Here is a 26004-nt window from a genome sequence, read left to right as displayed (position 1 = left end):
AGAGAGCTTAAAAAGCTTGAGATCCATGCATCTTGGGATGCAGGGCCTGCTTAGAGCAGTGAGTTCAACAGGACCCTTTCCTCAGGTAAAACGCTGACCTCAGAATAAGACAAGATTGTGTTCACCTGTGAAATACTGGGATGATAATAATATTGAAACCCCTTATCCAGTGCTACTCCCTCACACCACAACACAAGCACACTGATGACTGCCCCAGGGTAAAGAATGCATTTGGATCACATGCTATTAAAATAGAAATCATTGCCACAAGTCCCAAGTACAGGTACATCACTTTGGTGGTGGTGTGATTCTGCACCCTCTCATCTAGCATGCATCAAACGTGCTGCGTGTCCAGGAGCGAGTTGGTTGTTGTGGCTGGCACATGACAGGAAGCTTAGTTGGCTTCTATTTCCACATGAAGGAAAGCTAGTTAGGTGATAAACAATCATGTGTCACACACAAGCAACGCAGAGAGGGAAAGGCAACATTCTGTGCACAGGAGACCTGGTCCCAGCCTTGCCATTAGAAGCTGTGTGACCTCTGGCAAGTTCCCCCAACTCTGCTCATAAGTTTCCTCAACTGTAGAGTGACAAGTTTGGGAAAAACAGTTCCTAATTTTTTGGGTCTTTCATTTCAATCATTTTGTGATTCTATACATCAGGTATGCATATTACGAGTCTTTCAAAGATGTACAAAATATCTGGAAGTTTTATAACTGGCATTTTACTCTGTCAGTGTTCATGGTAGAGGGACATGTTGTAGGTGAAATGGGGCATATGAAAAATGAGGCATAACACAAATTTTGAAAAGGATCAATTCCTAATGATCTTTTGAGAAGCCACTGGGAAAAGGAAGGTAGCTTTCTCCAACTCTGGAAGGTAATTTCTTTAGGTGTAGGAGTCTGTTTTTCATTACTGTAATGAAATACCTGAGGAAGGCCAACTTTATAAAGAGGAGGTTTATTTTGGCTCACAGTTCTGGAGGTTCAAAGTCTAAAATTGGGGGGCCCATTAGTTTGGCCTCTGGTGACTGAACTCTTGTTGGCAGTCTCAAGGTATATTGGGGCATCATATGGCAGGAGTCAGGGAGCATACTGTGTTTATGTCTCTTATGAAGAAGTCACTGAGATCCAAATCATGAGGGCTCTACCCTAATGACCTAATTATGTCTCAAAAGTCCAATTTCTGAACGTCATCATTGGATTAAACTTTCCACCCTCTTAGTGCCATTAACATAGGACTTTGTGGATTAAACTCTTGAGGTTATGAGGACAAATCTTCAAACTATAGCTGGAAGGTACTCCTCTCCCCAGAATCTCTTGGTACCACTATTAAAGCTGGCCCCAGGAGCTGGAGGGACCCTTTCACTTAATAAGCCTCTCTACTGAAAGCAGGCCTGCCAACCTAAATTATGTTCTACTCACTGCCTAGTAATTAATTATCACTTAATAAACATTTCTTTTGGCACTTGCAGACCCAAGCCCTCAGAGTAGGACCTGTGCCAGCCTCCATCTAGTCTCTGTGCCAGTTACACCTCCTGGACCTCCAGACAGAAATGGCACCAGCTGCCACAGCTCAGCTAGCTCTCTTCCTAGAGCTGGCAGTGCCCAGCAGGAAGCAGGGGTAGCTATTCAACTTAAGCTACCTCCACAACTGTCCTCAGGACAGGGTAAAAAGACTCCCATGGAAACTGTTCTTTTGCCAGATTCTAGAGAGAACCTCTTGGCAATTTTCTTTTCTCCTAGGCTAAAATGCACATCTGATCCTTCCTGCTAAATTATAGGTACACCCATTTTGGCTGGTGAAGATTCACATGTTTGATTTATGCGATATGAGCAAGACTAAGAATTGTGAATAGATGGTATAAAGCAGTAGTCAAAATTGGGTGCATTCAGTAAAGGATCATTACAATGAACAAGTTCACTGGTTATGCACAACTTGCTTACAGTTTGATAAAGGAGAGAGAATGGCAGTGGACTGTGTAGTCACTGGCTTATATGCACTAATAGGACCGATCCCTTTCAGTGCAGAATGAGGAAATGGGCTAAAGACATGAGAGCAAGCCTGGAAATGGAAAATTGCCCCAAAATGGAGCCAAGGGTGTGTTGTATCCTAAATCACATGGCAGAGCGCAAGTCTCCATCGAGGGCATTTCTGATAGACCATTTGCGAGTCTAGAATACAGACAAGTTTTATCTTTCCCACATGAAATTTCATAATTTCCTGCATTTTTATTTTCTTATTTCACAAGCATCAAATCTTTGCCTCCCCAGTTACAGCATTTTCATCAAAGGATGGACTTGAGTGAAGATAGATTTCTAATGCTCACTCTGCTACTAACTAGCTACATGATCTCAGGCAAGTCACCTACCCTTTTAAAGTCTCAACTCTCTATCTGTAATATAGATATAATATTGGGGGTGCAGTGTCTGCTAATAATTGATATAATTAAAAAGGGGAGAATGATCCAACATGGGATATACAGCAGACTCATAGAATGGCAGATGTCCTAAACAGCACTCTGGCCTCAGAATCAGCCCTTAAGGCATTCAGATACAGCTAAAAAGCCCATGAGAGTTTCTCAGGCATGGAATGCCAAGACACTGTGGCAAAAAATGACCTAAATGAAAGATCTCTGTGAGTGAGATCCCAGTGGAAAGAATGGGCCATCAAAGAAGGAAGTACCTTTCTCTGAAGGGAGGAGAGAACTTCCACTTTAATTATGGCCTTGTCTAAATAAGATCGGAGTTGGTGAACTCAAGAGGCTTCTATAGCCTTGGCAGCTCATGACAAGAGCCTCAGGTGATCACTGATGTCATAAATAAGAGTGTCAATTGTTGGCCGGCACTGTGGCTTAACAGGCTAATCCTCCACCTTGCAGTGCCAGCACACCGGGTTCTAGTCCCGGTTGGGGAGCCGGATTCTATCCTGGTTGCCCCTCTTCCAGGCCAGCTCTCTGCTATGGCCCGGAAAGCAGTGGAGGATGGCCCAAGTGCTTGGGCCCTGCACCCGCATGGGAGACCAGGAGAAGCACCTGGCTCCTGGCTTCGGATCAGCGAGATGCACCGGCCACAGCGGCCATTGGAGGGTGAACCAACGGCAAAGGAAGACCTTTCTCTCTGTCTCTCTCTCTCTCTATCCACTCTGCCTGTCAAAAAAAAAAAAAAAAAAAAAAGTGTGTCAATTGTTAAATCAACAACAGGAGTCACTGTGCACTTGATCCCCATGTAGGACCTCTGTCTTTAATATGTTGTACTATGAGAATTAATGGTAAAACTAATCTTCAAACAGTACTTTATACTTTGTGTTTCTGTGTGGGCGCAAACTGTTGAAATCTTTACTCAGTATAGAGTTGATCTTCTGTATATAAAGATAATTAAAAATCAATCTTAATGAAGAATGGGATGGGAGAGGGAGTAGGAGGTGGGATGGTTTGGGGGTGGGAGGGTGGGCATGGGGGGAAGAACTGCTATAATCCAAAAGTTGTACTTTTGAAATTTATATTAAAGTTTTCTATTAAAACATATTGGGGTGCACAGAAAAACACCTATTACGATGGCCGCCATGCAGATAATCAACACAAGAGAATATTTTTCTTAATAGCTAGCTATCCTGTATACATAAGAGTGGGCATCTATAACAAGGTGTAGGATGCTCGGCTGTTGGAAACAAGATGATCACTTCTCTGATTTTTGGAGCAGCCCTATAAAGTACATGTTACCAAGGTTCCCACTGGACTGATAAGAGACTTTTGTACATTTTTTTAAGTACACTACTTTTAAGATGTTTTATTTTCAATTATACATTCACAGAAAGTTACAAAAATACTTAAAAGGTCCCAATAACCCTCCCTGAATCTTCTCCATGGTTGCTTTTGATCGAGGCATAGTCCCACAGAAGCCTTTGCCATTTTTTCAGGTGTACACCTGAGAAACAGAGCTGAACCCTGTGAGGCAGTCAGGAGCCTGATTGGAGCCATTGGTGGGCTTTCACTAGGATAAAAGAATGAATTTGTTCATATAATAGTGTCCTGGGGAAGCATCATTAATTTTCTCACTGGAGATTGATAAAACAAAACGGTAATTGAGTCACTGACATGGTCAGAATATTTCTGCTCAGGAAAGGAAACTGACCCTGTCCACTCCGTTTTCCATGATCCTGCCAATGGAGCCAGCCAGCTCACTACACTGCTCTACAATCCAGTAACAAGGCTCTGGACACTGACAAGCTTCCAATCACTAGCTGGGCATTTGGTGATGAAAGGCTTTCTGCTATTACCAGTCCCATGGGTTCATCAGCAATTCCATCCATCCTAGTGACCAGTCCAAGCTGTCACTATCTGGGGCCAGCAGAGGTATATAGCCAATTCTACCCTGTCCCTTCTCCACTCCCACTTGTGAACTTGGATGAGAAAATAGCTCCCACATTTCTTACTGCACCATTTATTGGATGAGAGTTATCTCATCAATCATTAACATCTTTCTCTGAGAACCAGTTCCCAAAGAAAGAGGAAATTCGATCCTTTTCTCTAGAATGGGGTTCTGATGGAATACTGCTGACAAGACCGCACTGTCCACACGACCATGGGAGTGCCTTCCAAATGCCTGGCAAGTGTTGCTTTCTTTTCTGTTGGCTGGAATGTCCAGAGGCCAAAAAATGCCTTAGGAAAATCACATGTCATCAGGCAAGTAGCCCCACCCCAGCTGCCCCCTTTTCACTCATCCCTGGGAGGCAACATCTCTGCCGTGAAAGGACACCCTTTCATAACTGCTGCATCCTAACCTGTCCCAGCGTCCAATGCCACAGAGGAAGCTCCTGAAACCGAGGGAGCGTGGGCAAAAACAAAGAATACTTGTATTCCTTAGGAAAATAAAGGAGAAATGTTCTGACCCCTACTAAAATGAAAACCCTTGCAGAAACAAGGCTCCCTGCTCAGCTGCAGTAAGGTGAAAGGTTAACTGTGGACAGAACAGTAATATATAAGCAGTTTCTTACTTTTCTGGTGGGAATACTTAACAACCTAAGTATGTTTCCCCAGGAGGTAATCTATTATATTTTGTCCAATTTCTTCCTCCAAGAACTGAATCAATTCATGATGTAATGCCCAGGGGAGAATAATCTTTTGGAAACAGAGTATCTTTCTGGGGACAAGGTTGAGGAAAACATCTTAATATTGTTACAGCTTTTGGCCTGGTGGTGACAGCTCTCTGCTGTGGATGGTAGAGCAGGAGAGGGGGCAGCACCAAAGTGCAGAAAGGATACCAGGCCTCACAAGTGTTTGGGAGATGCCTCGGATGGCTTCCTTCGCTTGGAGACATATGAGCTATAACTCCACCTGACACTTAGCAAATGGCTACAGGACACTGGGTACACACAGAATCAGGAATGCTGCTTACTTCAGGTGCTGACACCTGAAGGCAGAAGCAGTCTTCCAGTTGAAACCAAGCTTCTCTGGCTTCTTCTCTCCTTCCAATCCCTCACCCCCTCTCCGCAGCACCCCCAATATCAGAGGTTAAGTCAACATTCATCCTTCAATTTTAGGAATGTAGATCCAAATTTGTTTTCAGCAATTTTAGATGGTTTCAAAACCTCATAAGTGATTGATTTCAATGATTCCCCCACTTTTTTTTTTTTTTTTTTAAGATTTATTTGAAAGTCAGAATTAGAGAAACAGACAATCATCCACTGGTTCACTCCTCAAGTGGCTGGAATGGCAGGGGCTGGGCCAGGCCAAAGCCAGGAGCCAAGAGGTTCCTCCAGCTCTCCCACATGGGTTTCAGGGCCCAAACATTTGGATCATTTGCTGGACACAGCTTGGACATGAACAAGCACCCATGTGGGATGCCAGCGTCGCAGTCAGCGACTTTACCTGCTCCATCACAACGCCAGTCTTACAAACCAATTTTTTCTAAGAACAGTTAACAAGCCAGCAACTGAAGAAAAAGAAATAACAGGCCCAGTATCAGAAGGCCTTCCATCTTTTACACGCATTATCATTGCTTGCTGTTCCAGGCACTGCTCTATTTGTACTTATAACATAGAAACAAAATGACAGCTTGCTCTGAAAATCCAGACAGGAAGATACCTGACAGCCTCTACAGAAGAGAGTTTTGTAGGTTTTATGACAGTTGCAAAAAGAAAAAAAAGAAAGAGAAACTTAGAGACAAAGCCTAGATGAAAGGTTGTTAAGTAGGTGGGCCTGGCTTGTTTATTTAAAGGAAAGCTGGGTTGTTGTTTTTCTGAGAGAAAGGAAACCACAGTGGCAATTGTTAAGAGGCTCCAATTGGATTGCAATTACCTTTAAATCCAAATAGAAATTTACTTAGGTTAAAAAGGAACCTTTCAGTTAACACAGGATTTTAAAAAGGAAAGAACTTGCATAAATCAATGTTCAGTTATTCTTGTTACCCAAAGAACTCTATGCATTTAAAAGTTGAATTTAAGTTTGAACACTAAGAGCTTAAGGCAAAAATTACTAATTTTAAAGGGGCCTGCTTGTCTCCAAGAAATTTTTAGGGTACCTCCCCTGTATTTTTCAATCTCACACTCTCATTTGCCTCTGGACGGTGTGAGAGCCTTGGGCCTCTGCAGTACCCCCTTACCCACTCATGAGCAACTACAAAACACCCACCCCTTACAATATGTCTATGTGCCGAGCATGCCAGGTGGGCTAGTTTACAGGAATAATATTGCTCTCTACAGTGCATGAGAAGTAGAAATCTTTGCATCAAATATGTACTGCCTCCAACTGAAATGCACGATGTGAGCACTGTTCCTCCTGTCATTTTTGCTATATATAAAGCTAACAGCCAATGGAATTATCCTATGGCTCATTTCCGCTTATGCAGATGTCTGATCCTGTAACAGTCAATACTGGATGAAAGCTGTAACATTATGCTTCAAAAGGAGGACCTGGAAGGTGGACTGAAGCTTTTGCCCCCATTGTAAAAGAGGCAGATCGCTAGGCTTACAAATTTTTGCCAGTATTTCTTGGTTAAGACACAAACCGAGAAAGCCTGTTGGTCATAGGTAACCATAAATTCAAAGTTATTATTGCAACTAGCAATAAATACATTCTGTCAGGGTCATGAAGTACAATGGCACAGTACAACATGAATTATCCTGGTTGTGCAGAATACTTTCTCCCCACAGCTCCAAAGGGGGATACTTAACAGCCTAAGTGGAGATGACTGGAGCCAGTAAACAACGTTGGGAGCTGCATCATAAAGGAACTATTGATGCTTCTCAGGGTGGATTCTCTGGGGACCAAAGAAAGACACAGTCAGGGAGTGTTGTTGCATATTTGCTGGCTCTGATGTTCATAGAATTCTCAGATTCTTAGTGGTCTCTAAATGTTTAAATACTTAAATTCAAGCATTGATCACTCTTCAGGGATCTCTGTACAATTTATTTACATTTGGAGTTGCCATTATCAGAGTTCATTTTAAAAATATTAGCAAAAAAGTAGTCCATTTAAAAATATTACCACAAATGCAATCCCTCAATAAAACCCCCAACTTTTAAGAAAAAGTCACCTGTAAGTTGTAAATATGTGCATTAATTTTTCCCCACTGTATTTGCTTTGGCTGTGACCTCTCCTAATATTCAGTTGAACAAGGGCTAAAAATTGTCAAACTAAATTCTTGTTTGAGAGCTGAACTCTACTGCCAGTTTGAGAGAAACACACATCCAGGTTTAGGGAATATGTTTTGTTTGTTTTGGCTATGACATAGGGCAGAACAGTTTCCATCCCATTCGAATGCATTCAAGAGAGTTTGAAATATTGCACAATAAAAGCCATTCATTATATCTGTCTCCTTTCCCTTCCAAAAACAAAAATGGCTGCCCAGTTCCAAATCTACACAGGGGGCAGGAAGAAGGGAGGCAGAGGGTCACTGGAAATCACCCAAGACTAACACCAGGTTTTCCAGGTTTGAGTTAGGGAATACTTCTGAACTCTTCGTTCCCAACATCTACTTAAAATAGGAAAAGACAAGACTGGCTGTGTTGGATTATTGCTCTGTTAGGAACAATTAGAAAATGAACATATTTGTTCAAATGTTAGGCATAAAATCATACATTGTTGCATTCCAAAGCCTGGCATCTAAGCTAAAGTGACTTGAACCAAAACAATCCTTTCACGAATTTTTGCCATAAAGTTCCTACTGTTTAACATAAATTTTATGTTGAAAAAGTTATTCCACTATTTGAATCAGATGTTTGGAAGAACTTATTTCTGCAAACACCTAACACTACTTAGAAATTATTTGATGTGCCTAAACAGAAGAAATTGGTTTCTACTGTCTTGTTCACCAGTAAGCACCTGGGATACCAGAAAACTAGAAAAAAGGCTTGTTTGTAAATGGCAAAATAGAAATGCCACTACCAAACACTATATTTAACATTTGAAACATTTTCCCATTTAGTGTTAAGAAACATTACCAGAGTGGAAGAATTCTTTTAAAGTAAATTTTAAGTGTTATGATTAAAGCCATGACAATAAGGATGTAGTAAACAGATGTGATACTTTTAAATCCAAAGCTTAAAAATTCACAAGCACATGCATTTAAGAATTTTGAACTTGAAAGATGTATATAAACTGAATTTTCTGTTACATCTAAAACTAAAATTTCAGCTGTCTGCATCCCTGCAAACCACTTTTATCACAGAACATAAACTAAGTCACTTAGTCGCACAATTTGTATGCCTTGGACAAATGGGAAAAAAGCTTAAAGTCAGCTCTCTATCTAGTCATTGAAAATTTTGTAATAAAATTCCAATGTATCCCTTAGAATATGTAGACATGTATTTTCGTTTAATGCATATACTCATTTATTTTCCCCTTCATATAAATGATATAAAGCTTAAATACAGCAAAAGTTTCAAAAAATACTTGCTTCCCAACTTCCTAAAAATTACAAAATTCTTTCTAATAATAATAAATCTTTAAGGTCACAACCAGGCTAAGGACAATTTTAGCTGAAGATATAGGATAAAATCTGTGTCAGCTGAATCAGGCAGTAAGTAAATACTTATCTTCTCATTCAAGCTATTATGTTACCTGTAGCCTGTATCACAATTTCATATAAGACACACACACACAAAGCATCAAAGTATGTGCAGAATCAAATACTCCAGTACAATACTTGACACACTTTTTAATTATTAGGTCATAATATACTAGCAATTAGTTCATGCTAGACCCAAAGGCTATGCAACAATCTTCAAATAAACTTTTTAAAAAAACCTATTTTTTATTATGTACACTTACTGTAATTTATCTAATTCTACTCACTTGACCAAGGACTCCAAACAAGAGTCAAACTTCAAACACACTACAAAAAAACCTGGTAGCTCCAAAGAGAAATGCATAAGCATTCAACAGAATAGATTTAAGTTTTTGTTGTGGATAATTCACAATCTGTAGTCTATCTAGTTGCAAGCTCATGCTTCATCCAGATGTATTCACGACTTAGAATATAATGGAAGAAAAATACAACAAAAGTATATTTGGGCTAAAGCCAGCCTACATTGCATTGTCTTGGTGAACAATAATTAAAGGACATTTGGAAAGAAACATGCCTCTGAAACTGCTATTAGTAAAACTGGTTCAAGTATCACTTCTTCCAGAAAAAAACAAAACAAACTTGCTATGAAGTTGGTGCCACAGGAAAGCTATCAGTCTAGGGCATTCCTTTACAGCCACACCATATATTGCAATTCCGCTCCCTTAGGGAAAATGTGGCATCTTTTAAATTAGGCACCTTTTAAATTGTTGAATAAATAACTTGTAAATGTATTAATAAATTCATAACCTGCTGGCCTGGGATGACATGGTGCAGAGAAATTTAAGAAAAAAATTCTCAAGGGCTAAGGTTGATGAGTAAGGCATGACCATTTTTACACTAAACCAAACTGCTATAAAACCTTTAGTTTATGAAAATAATCAGGCTTATCAGATAACTTTTAAGAAATTTTAATTTCAATTTCATTTTAATTTACTTCTGTTTGTTAGTGCTGCATAGTGTACAGCCTCCAAAAAGGGAATCACTTTTCGATGACTGGATTTTATAGTGACTCAGGGTCACAAATTAAAATCATGAATGTAATAGGCTAGTGCACAGAACACTAGGCTGAATGCAAATGCACCCAGAGAAGTTGGTTTCCTTATCACATCTCTGAGAGCTCATTATTACTGACTTGGGTTCTGATTGCCAAATGGTAGTAAACATCTGCGTACAACCAGACACACATGGTTGGAAACCTTTTGATTCTAGAGACCCAATCTCTACTACCTTCTGACCTAAAAGAACTTTATGAAGATTCATATGATCAAGATGGGGTAACACTGGTGTAAGAATAGACATAAAGATCAGTGTTGAATAAGTCCAGAAATGGACCTATACATATAAGGTCAAAATATTTCAACAAAGGTGCCAATGTAATACAAGAAAGGATAATCTTTTCAATAAATGGTGCTGGATGATTTCCATTAAAAACAAAAACACACCTTCTCAGTTTATACAACACACAAAAATGAACTCAAAGTGGATCTAAGACTTATGTGAGAGCTAAACCTATAAAACTTCTGAAAGAAAACACAGGAGAAAATCTTTGAGTTAGGCAAATGCTTCTTAGACAAGAAAGAAAAAAGCATAAAACATTAATGAAAAGTTGACAAATTATATTTCAGTGAAATGAAAATCTGTTCTTCAAAAGAAAAAAAAAAAGAAAAAGAAAACCACAGTGCTAAGAAAATAGACAAGACATAGATTGGGAAAACATATTTCTAACATATCCCAAAATGGACTTGTACCCAAATATACACAGAACTCAGTAACAAAAATAACAACAAAAACATGGGCAAGAGATTTGAAGAAACATTTCAACAGATATAAGAATTGCAAATGGGGCCCAGCGTTGTAGCTTAGTGGGTTAAGTTGCTGTCTGCAGTGCCAGGATTCTACATGGGTGCCAGTTCACATCCTGGCTGCCCCAGTTCTGATCTAGCTCCCTGCTCATGTGCATGAGAAAGCAGAAGAGGACAGCCCAAGTCCTCAGGCCCCTGCACCTATGTGGGAGTCCCAGAGGATGCTCCTGGCTTTGGCCTGGCAAAGCCCGGCCTTTTGAGAGGGAACCAGCAATGAAAGATCTCTTTCTCTTGTTCTAACTCTTTCAAATAAATCTTTAAAAAAATTGCAAATAAGTATAGGAAAAGATGCTCAGTTATTATGGAAACATAAATCAAAATCACAATGAGATGCTACCACACAATCAGTAGAATGACGACAATGAAAAGACTGACAATACCTCAGACACTGGTGAAGACTAGAGTACATAAACTACTGCTGGTAGAAATGCATAATAGGCAGCTGCTATGAAAAAACTGTGGCAGATCCTTAAAGAGGTAAACATATACCAACTATGTACCCCAGGAACCCACCAATAGATATTTATCCAAGATAAAATGGAAACATGTGACTATAAAAAGATCCAAATGTGAATGTTTATAGCAGTTTTATTTATAATAGTTAAGACCAAAAAAAAACCAGAAACAATCCAAAAACCCATCAAGTGGTGAACAGATGAACTGTGGCACAACTATAAAATGGAATACTATGCAGCAACAAACATGTATTGACTACTTATAACATGCAAGGTGAATGAATCTCAAAAGTGTAACACTAAGTTTAAAAAGCCAGATATAAGAGGACATATACCATAGGACCCCATTTATTTGACATTCTAGGAAAGGTAGAAAAAAAATTTAAACATCAGATCTGCAGCTACAAAAGACTGGGTCAGGGAGAGGAGATTGACTGGAGTGATGGAAATGCTCTATTAACTGACTATGGTAGTGGTTATATAACTATAAAATTGTGCCAAAATTCAAACTGTATGCTTAAAAACAATGAATTTTACTGTAGGATAATTACATCTCAAAAAAACTTGGCTTTTATAAAATAGTTCTTTCAACTTAAAGCATGAATCTGACATTATTAATTATTTTCTCATTGTTATGCCAGACCTAAGCTTTACTCGCAGCTCCACAGCTTAAGCAGAAGTGAGTCGGTGAGAAAATGGACACAAGCAGCCTTAAGTGGCAGGAGGGGAAAATTAGAGGGAAACAAGGCAAGGATAATAAAATGTTTCTAAGACATACAGAAGGGGACTTTGTAACCACGTTGAGAAACTTTTCTTCTACACATTTCCATGCAAGCCCAGTGGGCATCATTTTCTGTAGCAAAAGCTGGAAACTACTCATATCCATTAATGAGATGGCTACACAAATTACAGATATCAAATATATATAATTCTATGCATTTAAAGATTGAGACACAGTAGAGCTGTCTATACTAAGAGTAAAGGACATGGAACTTTACTAAAAAAAGAAGAGAGGCAGAATGACAGACAGCTACAGTGATCCCATTAGAAAACAAACAAACAAAAAAAAAACCACTAAACTTGCACTTGTACAGGAAAGGTCTAGAAGAAGTGTGTCTTGTGTTACCTATGTGTGCATGTGGAAAGCTGGGAGGAGGAAAGGAAAAGAGTTGCAGTATTTTTACTTCTAACTTGTGTACAGTTCTGTTTTTTTCTAAAGATTTTTCAAAATTACATTTGTAATAAAGATGAGTAAAAGGAGCTGATATTGTGGTATAGCAGGGAAAGCTGCCACCTGAGACACTGGCATCCCAAATGAGCACCGGTTCAAGTCCTAGCTGCTCCACTTCTGATCCAGCTTGCCGCTAATGGCCTGGGAAAAACAGTGGAGAATGGCCCAGTGTTTGGGCCCCTGCCACCCATGTGGGAGATCCACATGATGCTCTTAGCTCTGGCCTGGCCCAGGGCTGGCTGTTGTGGCCATCTGTGCAGTAAACCAGCAGATGGAAGATCTCTGCCTTTCCTACTCTCTAACTCTGCCTTTAAAATAAATAAGTAAATCTTAAAAAGGAAAAATAACAGATGAAAAGATGAGTAAGAAGAAAAGGAAGAACAAGCAAAAGCTAGCCATAGAGAATGAAAACACTTGAGGTGTCATGCTGCCACCTTCTGGAACAATCAAGTATCTGCAGGAACAGAAACACATGTAAGCTGACCTCAGAAGGCAAAACATCAAGGGTTACTGCAGTGAAAAAACACAAAGACCATTTTGAAGTCAAGTTTTTGATTTAAGTATTAATGAAAAGAAATAGTTTAAAAAACAAACAAGTACAACCAAATGTAGAAATTAACTTTTCACAAATCTCATACAAATGAGACTTGGTGAGAATAACTTGCTTCTAAATTGCTTTGATTTTTTCCTACTACCTGTTCTTTTTAGGATAACTACTTATTTGTGATTTACAAATATCAACAGAAGATGATGAAACATTTTGAAATTAACAGAACCTATAACTTATGCTTACATTTTTAACTGTAGGTACAAGAAAATGAGAATAACTTAACTTTCGAAAGATCAAGATCAAATTGATCAAAATGTTTCCCTTATTTTCAGGAGCACATTTTAAGCAATAAAAAAGGCATTTTTAAAATTTAAAAAATTCAAATACAACTGAGCTGAAGTATCACCATACAGTGGAGAAGACAGATTAGGAAAAGCAAGTTTTTAGCCTTCATAGTAAACACGGGAGAACACAAGAAACATTAAAAAAAAAAAAAAAAAAAAAAAAAAAAAAAAAAACCTCAAAACTTGAACAGCTTCCCTTGCTCCAAGTTGTTTTTTTTTCCTGTGCTTTTAAAATTACCAGAATTACAGAACTCTTAATTAGTTCTTTTTTTTTTTTTTTTCTTTTGGTTTGCTTTCAGTGATACTGATTTGTCAAGTACAGCACAGGACAAATGGAAAAAAAAGGGCCCTTAGATAATTTACATGTAAAGATAAAAGAATGCTTGCAACAGTCCACCCTTGAGCAGAAGAAATTGGGGATCACTTTGAGTGTTAATGTAAAATACATTAGTCTTTAGCAGCAGGAGTTCCAGACCTGCCGGTGCCAAGAAGGTAACAAATAGTCTCGTCTGCCCGGGGAAATGGGCGGCTCAGCGGGAGCTTTCTTCCCTGTAGTGTTATTTATAGAGAGCCCTATTTGTTAACATGTTTCTGCTATCATGGCCAGGGAGAGCTTAATGATTTAAAGGATTTCAAAGACTATTGTTTAATGATACAATGATTTATGTGCATTCATAAATTCCAAATATACGGTGATTTAGATTTTCAACCTGCTATGACCAAAACAGCCATAGGAGATATTCCAAAAGTTTTAACAACAGAAACTGAGATAACCGATAGTACCTAATACTATGGAATACAGTGAGCACTGGTGGAAAATACCATGTTAAGCAAAAGAAATCAATAAACTAATTTTTGGGGGCCCCTGCAAGTAAAATTTGGTTTTCAAAAAATATTTTGAATGGAAAACCATTAATTAAATTCTAAATTACCTAGGACTAACTTGAAGAATCTGGCTTCAAAACACTGATATATTGTTACCAAAATCTACTTCCCATTCCCTATTTAACAAAGCATTTGAAATCCTGTTTGAAGAATGCTTTCCTATGAGTTATTTCTAAATTATGCAGTCATTTATAGTGCCACATTTCTAAAATTCTGGCTTTTGAAAGATTTTCTGAAATTTCATGTTAAGAATTTGATTTTTTAACTATTAAAAATGTCATTGAAGCAGATAAAACAAGTTAACGTTTAACCCACAGAGAAAGCAAATTTTGTAATTTCCATTTTTCCTCTTAAAATTTTTAACCAACTTTTGGGCTACATTTCAAAACAAAAAACCATTTCACCCTTTAAACCATCAAACATGCATGACCTTCAGTTTTCATAAGGTTCCACTAATTCTATCAATTTATCTTTTGTAAAAAAACCAAAACCAAAACCAAAAAAAAACTGTTATCCAGATATAACCACTCACTTCTACAGTGAGGCTTCTGTGTAAGTAAGTACTTACATGAAATCAAACACCAGAAATACATTGTGGATTCTAAAAACAATCCTTTCAGCACAACACTAACAGAGCATTTACCATTTCAGGGGAGAACGGATTCGATAGAATGTTTTTTGAATGATGAAAAAAATTGTTTCTATTTAAAAATAGGTTCAACTCAAATGATTTTATTTATCTGGAACGTAAGTAACAGCGAAATTGAACAAAGGAAGAGAAGCAAAAGGAAAGACTTTCAAGCATGGATGGTTACTTTGTCTTTTGCCAACAGTCCCGCAGGAAATGTCCATTATTGCTTCAGTTCTCCACTATGTCCAACCCGTTCCAGGTCAGTGAGAGAGCTCTCTCCCTTCCCCTGGAGGAAGGTGCTTCTTCTGCAGCGCTTAGACTGAGCAGGAGCTTTAGTATTTGCAAGGGAGGACGTACAAAAGCTCTTCCTCCTCTTCTCAGGTAGATCAGAATGAGCAGTAGGGCCCTTGCTGTTTTCTCTACCTGAGCGGGAGGGCACTTGGCACCGGTTTCGTCTGGAGGATACAGTTTCTCTTCTGGGAGACATATCTTCAAACCCTCTGCTGTCAGATGTGCATATTGTTCTCCTTTTGGTTTTTTGGGAAGTGAAAGGAAATGGAAGGGAAATCCATACAAGCCCTTCATTATCTGCATCTTTTTGTAGCCTTGTGCTGCGTCGCACTTTGACTTCACCATTTGTTCTATGAAAGCTTTGCTCTATGGCATCAGATAAATCTTCATAAAGTTTGGAATTCTCTAAGCTGATTCCTACAGGGCTGCCCGCGCTGTGGAAAGGTTTGTGATTTCTGTTTCCTTCTAAACGTAAATTCTGATCTTCAGAACAATACATAGAGCGCCTTCTCTGTTTCTTTTCGCTGCAAAATTTAACACTGCTATGTTCTGCAATTTCTATCCCCACATCCTCTCTTGGGCTTTTATATCCTTTTATGTTTTCAATTAAGGCATCTCCCAAATAATTATATTCATTTTGTGAGTCAGACATGAAATGATTGCACTGCGGCTTTCCCTCTGTGGCTACCAGGATGTCATCCTGTTTTTCACACTTTATTTCTTCTGAAATTTTGAAGACTTCACAAAGGCTTTCTTCATTTTGACCAGGAGCAGAAAGCTCATGGCACTTCAGGATAATATCAGGTTTGAGATTATCTGACACAACATGTTCTTTGGTCACAGAGGAACAAGAATTATGACTGTTTTCATTCTCATTCCCAGCATTTGATTCCATTTCATTTTCCAAATTATTTTCTGCTTTTGGAACATTTTTAATTTCACTAACATCCATAGTATTTGTATCAAATGATGAAGAACCTTTTATGTAAGAGCAGAATTCAGGCACATTACATTTATTAAAACTTTGATTCATATGCAAATCTTCCGGGTTCTGAGGCAAAAGTCTCTTTCTTTTAACTGGATTTTTTGGAGGCTTCACTTCTTCAAGTTTACCATTTGAGTGGAAATCATCTATGGGCATGTAAATAAGTTTAAATCTAATTAAAAAGTAACAATGAAAATAAACTTTAAATTCATTAAACAGGCTACCCTATAATCTGTGTTTTAAAAGCTTTAAAAAATCATAAGACCTACAAATGTTACACTGTGCTTGTCTCCATCTGTCACTGTCCTCCTTCTCTTTAGTTCTTCCCCATGCACAAGAAAACAGGTATTCAATGCATGATTTAATAAAGCACACAACCTCAGACCATGAACATGAGAAGGTATCCTAGTCCTTCCTCCAATCCATGGTACTTCCCACTACAAAGTCCACTAGTGTGAGGCAGCCACATTTCCCATTTCCCTGAGAATGAATTATTGAAAAGGGGCAACATCAGGCTTCTGAAACTTTTCTAGCCATGTATTCCCTGAAAGAAAGAGAAAATTTGGAATTCCAGGGGATTTGAGAACTTAGTAAGTCACAGGGCAGGCCTGGACACTCAGCTCCCATGCTGAGTTTTAACAGAGTTAAAAAATTCCTACGAAGTGTACTGCATTCTCAATATGAGTCAGCTTGCTTCAGTTTTCTAAAACCCTGCTTCTTACTCCACAGACTTCAACAACCCTTCATCTTTCAGGAAAGTATGTATCACGTAGCCTTTTTGTGTCTATTTGGCATACCATATTTGGAAAAACCACCATCAACGTTTCCAAGATTCGTAAGTAACACAGTCTACATGAGTTCAGGATTTATGAGTTCTAAATCTCAGTACCATCAGATGCTATCTCGTTATCTCAGATCATAATATTTTTAATTGGCCAAATTGATAAAAAATATTTTTAAACAAAACTGAATTGAAAGACAAAAGAAGCTGAGCCAAAAGTCTAAAAAACAGTGTTTCATTTTGAATATATATCCATGATTAGGGTGCTTCAAAAAAAAATCACATCCTATAAAGTTAAGAGATTAATATAGGTCAGGGTCCACTAAATGCCAGTCAATGCAGTAGGGCTCCTTATGTAGCCTCAAAAATTGGTATTTATGTATTTTTCATAAAACTCAACATACTAGAGAAAGAATATATGGGAGAAGGTGGGGAGGGAGAAAGAAAAAAACATTGTTTATAGATAAAGCTACTTCAGGTATTTTTGGAAAGAAATTCTCTTATGGGATACAAGATGGAAAAATATATGAACAGTCATTAAAGATCTTTTGAAAAACTCCAGGAACTAAGACCTAGGAATATAATGGAAACAGGTCTTAGTTTCCACCCTCAAGGAGGCTACAGCATGGTTGGGGAGGGGGATAGACAGAAAATAGATGATTGCAAAACCAGGTGATAAAGGTGTAAAGCAAACAAAGAGAAGCAGCATTAGGCCAGACTAAAAATAGGTGGGGTGGCAGACCTCCTGTCCCAAGATATCCCACATGAAAAGTCAGGCAGGAGAAGAGTGTGAGCCTGTGTATGTGTTTGTATGTGTGTGTGTGTGTGACCACGGGAGGCGGTTATTTATTGAAATCCTTGCTCTATCCTGAATTTAAGAAGTATGCAGAAATACAGTCTATAGTAACATATATTTATTCACCCACAAAAGCCTACAGATTATAAACCACGCACAGTATACTGCAAACAGAAGGCAGGCTATGACTGACAAAGGTAGCTATTTTTAAAGTGATTTTACATAGAATCAGCATACCAAATGGACATCTAATCCTCATTATTTTCAGCATGATGTACTCTATTCCATTTAAAACTTGAACATTACAAACCAAGAGTAACTCTAATCCATTTTTTATCCTACTAGGATATCGACTGACTTGATTTTTGCTTATAAACAAAACTTTCAAGGTAATCAAGCTCAATTTATGAATATTATTTCTAGAAGATTCTTCATAGTGCCAACTTTAATTAACATCATGGGACAAGTTTTTGTTTGCTTTAAGAATCTTTGTTTTTTTTGGCCGGCGCCGTGGCTCACTAGGCTAATCCTCTACCTTGCAGCGCCAGCACACCGGGTTCTAGTCTCGGTCGGGGCACCGATCCTGTCCCGGTTGCCCCTCTTCCAGGCCAGCTCTCTGCTGTGGCCAGGGAGTGCAGTGGAGGATGGCCCAAGTCCTTGGGCCCTGCACCCCATGGGAGACCAGGATAAGCACTTGGCTCCTGCCATCGGAACAGCATGGTGCGCCAGCCGCAGCGCGCCTACCGCGGCGGCCATTGGAGGGTGAACCAACGGCACAAGGAAGACCTTTCTCTCTGTCTCTCTCTCTCACTGTCCACTCTGCCTGTCAAAAAAAAAAAGAATCTTTGTTTTTTTGTCCTTAACTCATCATGTAAATCTATTACCAAGACATCACCTTGTTCAGTTTTAATGGTGGACTATACCACCAAATGGGATTTTTTTTTTTTTTTTTTTTTTTTGACAGGCAGAGTAGATAGAGAGAGAGAGACAGAGAGAAAGGTCTTCCTTTTGCCGTTGGCTCACCCTCCAATGGCCACTGTGGCCGGTGCACTGCGGCCAGCGCACCACGCTGATCTGAAGGCAGGAGCCAGGTACTTATCCTGGTCTCCCATGGGGTGCAGGGCCCAAGGACTTGGGCCATCCTCCACTGCACTCCTGGGCCACAGCAGAGAGCTGGCCTGGAAGAGGGGCAACCGGGACAGAACCGGCGCCCCCCACCGGGACTAGAACCCGGTGTGCCGGGGATTCATTTTTAATAAAACTTTTTAAAAAGGAACAGAATAACAAAAATTGTTTCCCCTGAAGTTACACATAAAATCTTATGTTTCAGTTTTTCTAGAGAGAAGATGCAGAGATTCCTTAAAAAAAGTCTAAACTACTGACAAGTTATAAACTACTGCTTCCTTTGGTTAAAATTCTCATGGTAACAGTCCTTGAGTGTCCCATATCTCAAATGCTTGGAACCAGAAATACTTCATGTTTCAGATATTTTCAAACATGGGGATATTTGCATAAACACAGTAGGTATCTTGGGGATGAGACCTAATCTAAACATTAAATTCATCCGTTTTATATGTAGCTTATAATTGTATACAATATTTTACATAATTTTGTGCATGAAACAAAGTTTCATGGTGTGAAATTTTCTACTTGTGGCTCAATGCTTCAGGGGCAGATGTTTGGATTGGTGGTTAAGATATCTGTGTCAACGGCAAAAGGAAGACCTTTCTCTCTGTCTCTCTCTCACTATCCACTCTGCCTGTCAAAAAAAAAAAAAAAAAAAAGATATCTATGTCTTCTACTGCAGTACTTGGGTTTGATACCTGGCTCCAGTTTTCTGCTAATGCAAATCCTGAGGGGCAGCTGATCCTAAGAGGCAACAGTGGCAGCTTGATTGGGCTCCTGCCACCCATATGGGAGACCTAGACTGAATTCCCAATTCCCAGCTTTGACCCTAGCCAAGGGTCCCTGTAGGCATTTGGGGAATAAAGCACCAGATGAGGAGGATGGGAGAGTGTGCTTATGCTCTTTTTCTTCTGTGGGTGTGTCTGTCTCTCTGCCTCTCAAATAAATAAAACAAACAAGAAAACGTTCCGTTTAGATTCGAGAAGCTCAATCCGTATTACGAAATATTGCTATTTTTTGTATGTATTCTTCACAGTGAATAGGAAAAAGAGAAAAAAGGAGTGATACAGCAGCAGTCATGCAAAGATGACTTAAAAATCTAAGAGGAAAGGGTAGGATACCTGAACATATCTGCCAGGCGCTTGGAACTGTGGGTGTCATCTCAGAGATTTCGGGCAGCTCAGGAATCGGACTTAGGAGGGGCTTCTTAGAAGCAATGTCTCTTTCTCCATATAAAGATTTCTGAACTCCTTTCTTTCCCCTTCCTTTCTTCTTTCTGCAACTTTTTAAAACCTGAGAAAATGTATTAAAGCATCATGAGAAAGATAAAAGTACCATTTGCAACTATGGTCTTTTAATTTTTATAATATCTCTATTACTTTTCATACAACAATCTCTTTTTTCCAAATATAATTTTTATAGAAAAACTTAAGCTCAGTTATTCCATTTAAAAATCTGGGCATTTAAACAAGGGTAAGAGAGAATAGGTAATTTAGACAAAATTGAATAAAATATGAAGGAAAGTTGACTAGAAATTTTACGGTGGCTTCCCACAAAGCATTTACCAAAATAACTGCTGGGTAAGTAAAAAAAAAAAACCAAAAACAGGAGCCGGCGCTGTGACATAGCCGCTAAAACCACTGCCTGCAGTGCCCGTATCCCATATGGGCGCTGGTTTGAGACCCGGCTGCTCCACTTCTGATCCAGCTCTCTGCTATGGCCTGGGAAAGCAGTAGAAGATGGCCCAAGTCCTTGGGCCTCTGCACCCGCATGGGAGACCCGAAGAAACTCTCGGCTCCTGACTTCAGATCCACACAGCTCCGGCTGTTGTGGTTCACTGTGTGAACCAGTGGATGGAGGACCTCTCTCTCTCTCTGCCTCTTTCTGTGTAACTCTGACTTTCAAACAAATAAATAAATCTTTAAAAAAAAAAAAAAAACCCTACAGATTAGATGCTGGAGAGCTGGCCAGACTTAAGACATGAGATATTTGTAATCAGGATTTTGACACAGTGATTCAAGATTAATCTAACCTCACACTAGAACGCTATTGGGGGACTATTTTCTGCTCATACATCTGGTGAAAAAAAAAATAGGTGTATACATAAAAGTCAAAGACAACACAAGACTGACTGAATGGATTCAAACAACATGAATCAATCAAGATTAAAAGGAATAAATCAAAATAAGAACAGATTTTATCAAGTACAAGTAGAAATGGAGAACAATGATTTGGCCTTAATCAATGGAAAGTAGTACAATCAGCCTATTATACCCAAGGGTTCTGTACCCATGAATCACCCAACCACAGATCACGTACTCTGTAGTTAGGACCACATTGTTATTTCTGTACTGAACAAACATAGCTTTTTTTTTTTTTAACCATTATTCCCTAACAACACAGTATAACACTACTTACACAGCATTTACATTGTATTAGGTATTATAAGTCATCATGAGATAATTTAAAGTATATGAAAGGGTGTGCACAAGTTATCTGAGAGGTCTTCTGAAAGTAATAAATAAAACTGCATAGATTTCAAAAATTTTATATATCAAAACAAACTTATCTTTCAATCCAATGTACCCATAAATTTTCTGAAGTACTCTCATATGTAAATACTATGCCAATTTATAACAGGGACTTGAACATCTGTGGATTTTTTAATCTGTGTTGGGGGGTGGGTCTTGGGACCAATCCTCAGTGGCTAAAAACGGACAACAGCATTACATTCAATTATGAGTGTCATGGCAGCAACTGAGACATAATGTTCTATTATTTATTTATTTATTTATTTTTAAATTTCAGATGGAAAAGACTTCAGGGAAACCCAAACACAATGTTGAAACACTAGAAGGAAAGACTATAATGATCAAAAGGAATCAAAAATAACAACACCTCAAAGAAATGGAATTAACAGATACATTAATTTCGGTGCAAAAAAAAATCTGAAGTCCACATATAAGAGAGGTCTTCAAAATGTTCATGAATAATGAGTATTATGATATATCATTTTCATTTCACTTCTCACAAACATTCTGAAGTACCCTTGAGTTGAGCAATAGTTCAGTAATCTAGGTGTGGAATCTGACACCAAGATGAGGTCTTCAAGGAGCTCCTGGTCTGATGGCAAACACAGACATACCATGATGGTAACGCATACACACCATGATAATCTGTGCAGACTGAGAAGATGGGTACCTGGTTTAAGGAAGGTTCTCAAGATAGGTTTCACTGAAAAATTAATGTCCAAGTCACAAGAGAGAACTGTTCTAGCTGATTACTGAGCTGGGGCAGAGGGCTTTTCAAAGGGTGAGAAATGCCATATGCATGAGCTCAAAGTGGGGGCAGCACAGTGCAACCAGGTGCTATATGCAGCAGTTAAGGCTGCATATAGGAATGGCAGAAGCTAACACAGTTGAAGGACCCTTGTATGTGATTAATCAAATGAGTACAATAAGGGTTCACTACAATGAGAGTTATGAAATAACCACATTGGAGCCTACACTGAAGAAAGAGCATTTGGGTGTCAGCATACAAAATGTTTGTGAAACTAATGGCGTGAAAGAGTGAATGAGATTCAATAATACAGAAATGGCGGGGAACTGGGTGTTCTTTGAGATATCTATAGAAATTCTCTAAAAACAAGACATTCCATGGAAAAACAATTTTAGAACTGTACAAGAAGAATGTTCTGTCTTGATTTATAACATATATTTAACATTAAATCCTCTGAGAAGTTATCAGAATAAATAATCTCTATATACATTAGGAGCATACTGGGTTAAATAGGTTTCCATTAAATATATTTTTTTCATGGAACATCTGTTGAATTCCATGGAACAGTTGGGGAAACACTGGCTCAGTGAATTGATGTGGAAGCCAAGAGAAAGAAAAATCTTAACTTGGGGTTCACAGATGAGCAGCAAAAGAGAAACATTTGACCTCTGGTGCTACACCCCTGGGATCCAAATCTAGACTATTTCACTTAACTGCTTTATAATCTTATGCCAAGTCACCTCAATTCTTTGAACCTCAATCGCCTGCTTGCAAAATCACAACAGCACATTTCGCATAAAGCTGTGATGAGTATAAAATGAATTAACCAACTGACCCACAGTACGAACAGTATGTTATTCCTATTACTTTGAGAAGTGGTAGGGAGAAAAAAAGGAACGTTGTTAGTAGAAAAAACTATGTATTTTTATGGAATACAAAATGGTGTTGTGATAAATGTATATATTATAAAATAGTTAAGTTCAGCTAATTAATATCTAGCTCTTAATACAACGTAGTGCTAATATTATTGTAGATGCTATGGTTTAAATGAGGTTTCTCCCTCCAACATTCATGTGTACTTATAGAGTAACAAAGACACACAGCCCAGAAATGGTTAGACTGCTTTATGACTTGGAGCAGACAAAGGACAATTTAAGGTACTGCCCTCAAAGTGATGCCATTTACTCCAGAATCACTGCTATTTCTCATCAAGTCATGAAAAAATGTTCATCTTTTATTCAAATAATTCAGACTTACTTAAATTCCTTTGAGAGAGAACAGCTTTAAAGTTACTTTAAAAATACTTCATGTGTATGCCAACAAATTCCATTTTTCAGGGAAGGTTATGACACAGTACCTACTTCCCTCCTTATATACTACCTGGTATATATTTACTGGTTAGCTCCATCTCAGTTAACAAGGGGCTTACACAGCTCTATTTTTTAACTTTCTTAAAGGGAAAATTTTACACACTCAAAAAGTAGACAGAATACTATACTGAATTCCATGTACTCATCAACCAATTCAAACAATTATTAACATGTATAAATCACAAATCATTTATAATCTATTTACCCCAAATTATTTTAAGGCAAATCCTAGATATCCCATATGAAAATCCTACACTCTCTAAAAGATAAGGCTTTTTATTTTTCTGATTAAAACTGTACAATTATGAGTTAACAATAAAGAGAAACTAGTACACTTAACAAACTGGATAAATCTTGAAAGAATTACGCTGAGTGAAAACAGTCCCAAAAGTTATAGTATATGCCTCCACTTTTACAACATTCTCAAAATGACAAACTTATAGAAATGGAAGAGATGCGTGGTTGCCAGGAGGTGAGGAAGCATTAGGGGTGGGAAGTATATGTAGCCTAAGAAAGGTAACAGGAGAGCTTTGAGGCAATGGAAATATTTTTTAAGTTGACTATAGTTTTGCAAGTCACCACTAGGGGAAACTGGGTGAAGGGGACATGGGATTCTCTATATTATTTCTTACAAGAACATATGATCTCAAAACACAAAAACATCATAATGACAGCAATTTTCCCTCATATGTCCAAATTTCTCCAACTGGCTGGCCACTAAATGCCTCTACAATACTTCAGCTTAGAACCCCAGTAAGATCTCCACATATTCCAAGATAAAGCAGTATCTTGTTTCTTATTCTATGGATGCTCCTCTTTTCCTCTTGAAATCCACTCGATGAATAAACTGAGGCATCTATCTCAACTATCATCATTATCTCTGTGTTCCTCTATCTCCTGTACATCCTAAAAACTAAACTACATCTAGTAGTTTGATTAGATTCCGCTTTGACAAATTAAAGTAACTTGCAAAATTTGTATAAATGACAAAATTACATGTTTTATGGTATACAGTGTGATACTGCAATAGATGTATAAACTGCAATGTTTCAATCGAGCTAATCAACACGTCTATCATTTCACATACTTAGCATTTTTTTGCGGTGAGAATACATCCTTTTAGTCACATTTTGCTCAATAGAGTTCCAGAATTTACTCAAACTAACTGAAACCTTGTTCTCTTAACCAACATCTCCCCCACAACCTGCCAGCCCCTGGCACCACAAAATTCTACTCTCTGCATCTATGACATTGACTTTTTTAGATTCCACATTGAGATCATGCAGTATTTATCTTTCTGTGCCAGGTCAATTTCACTTAGAATATCAAGGTTCATCCACGCTGTCACAAAAAATAGTATTTTCTCCTTCTTTATGGCTGAATAGTATTTCACAGTGTATATACACATTTATTTAACCATTCATCCATCAGTGGAAACCTAGGTAATCTGAGTACTGTGAATAGAGCTACAAAAAGCATCAAAGTGTAGATGTCTCTTTGGCATATTGATTTCATTTTGTTTGGAGGGAAGCAGGATCACATGGTAGTTCTATTTTTAATTTTTTGAAGAACCTTCAACCCTTCCCATAATGGCTGCATTAATTTATATTCCCCCTTTTTGGTACAAGAGCTCTTTTTTCACTATATCCTTCCAAGTACTAGTTTTTGTCTGTTTATATGAACCATTCTAACAGTTGTGAGGTGATAGCTCATAGTGGTTTCTTGGGATATTTTTACATACATTCACTATCCATTTGTATGTCTTCTTTTGAGAAATGTCTATTGAGGTCCTTTTTCTTTTTAAAACTGGGTTAACTGTTTTCTTGCTACTGATTTGTCTGAGTCCCTTACCTATTTTGAATATTAACCCTTTATCACATGTATGGTTTGCTGTCTCTTCACTCTGTTCTGTTGTGTTTGCTGTCCCATTAATCTTTTATCAAATGTTTTAGAAGCTTTGAAGGATATTTCTTTTTATTAGCTGATACTTCTTTTTTTTTTTTTTTTGGACAGGCAGAGTGGATAGTGAGAGAGAGACAGAGAGAAAGGTCTTCCTTTTTGCCGTCGGTTCATCCTCCAATGGCCGCTGTGGCCGGCGCATCTCGCTGATCCGAAGCCAGGAGCCAGGTGCTTCTCCTGGTCTCCCATGCAGGTGCAGGGCCCAAGGACTTGGGCCATCCTCCACTGCCTTCCCGGGCCATAGCAGAGAGCTGGCCTGGAAGAGGGGCAACCGGGATAGAATCCGGCGCCACAACTGGGACTAGAACCTGGTGTGCCGGCACCGCAAGGCGGAGGATTAGCCTGTTAAGCCACGGCGCCGGCCTGGCTGATACTTCTTTTAAAAGAACTTTC

The 26004-nt window shown here is 38.6% G+C and overlaps 1 protein-coding gene across 3 annotated transcripts in view; it reads right to left on the bottom strand.

Annotated features, from left to right (window-relative positions):
* Positions 1 to 14687: 14687 nt before the first annotated feature.
* Positions 14688 to 26004, bottom strand: part of CDCA2 (cell division cycle associated 2) — a 54098-nt gene continuing 42781 nt past the window's right edge. For all 3 annotated transcript variants that reach the window (XM_062213111.1, XM_062213112.1, XM_062213113.1), the window contains exons 14-15: positions 20125 to 20296; positions 14688 to 16447 (exon numbers count right to left, since the gene is read on the bottom strand). In XM_062213111.1, coding sequence (XP_062069095.1) covers positions 15246 to 16447; positions 20125 to 20296 — 1374 coding nt within the window. In that variant the 3' untranslated portion in view covers positions 14688 to 15245. The remainder of the gene's footprint in view (positions 16448 to 20124; positions 20297 to 26004) is intronic.

Source organism: Lepus europaeus, chromosome 16 (genome assembly GCF_033115175.1).
Source record: "Lepus europaeus isolate LE1 chromosome 16, mLepTim1.pri, whole genome shotgun sequence".
In the NCBI taxonomy this organism is placed as follows: domain Eukaryota; kingdom Metazoa; phylum Chordata; class Mammalia; order Lagomorpha; family Leporidae; genus Lepus; species Lepus europaeus.
Note: the sequence above shows the minus strand (reverse complement) of the source record. Positions and strands in the feature narration are given on the sequence as shown.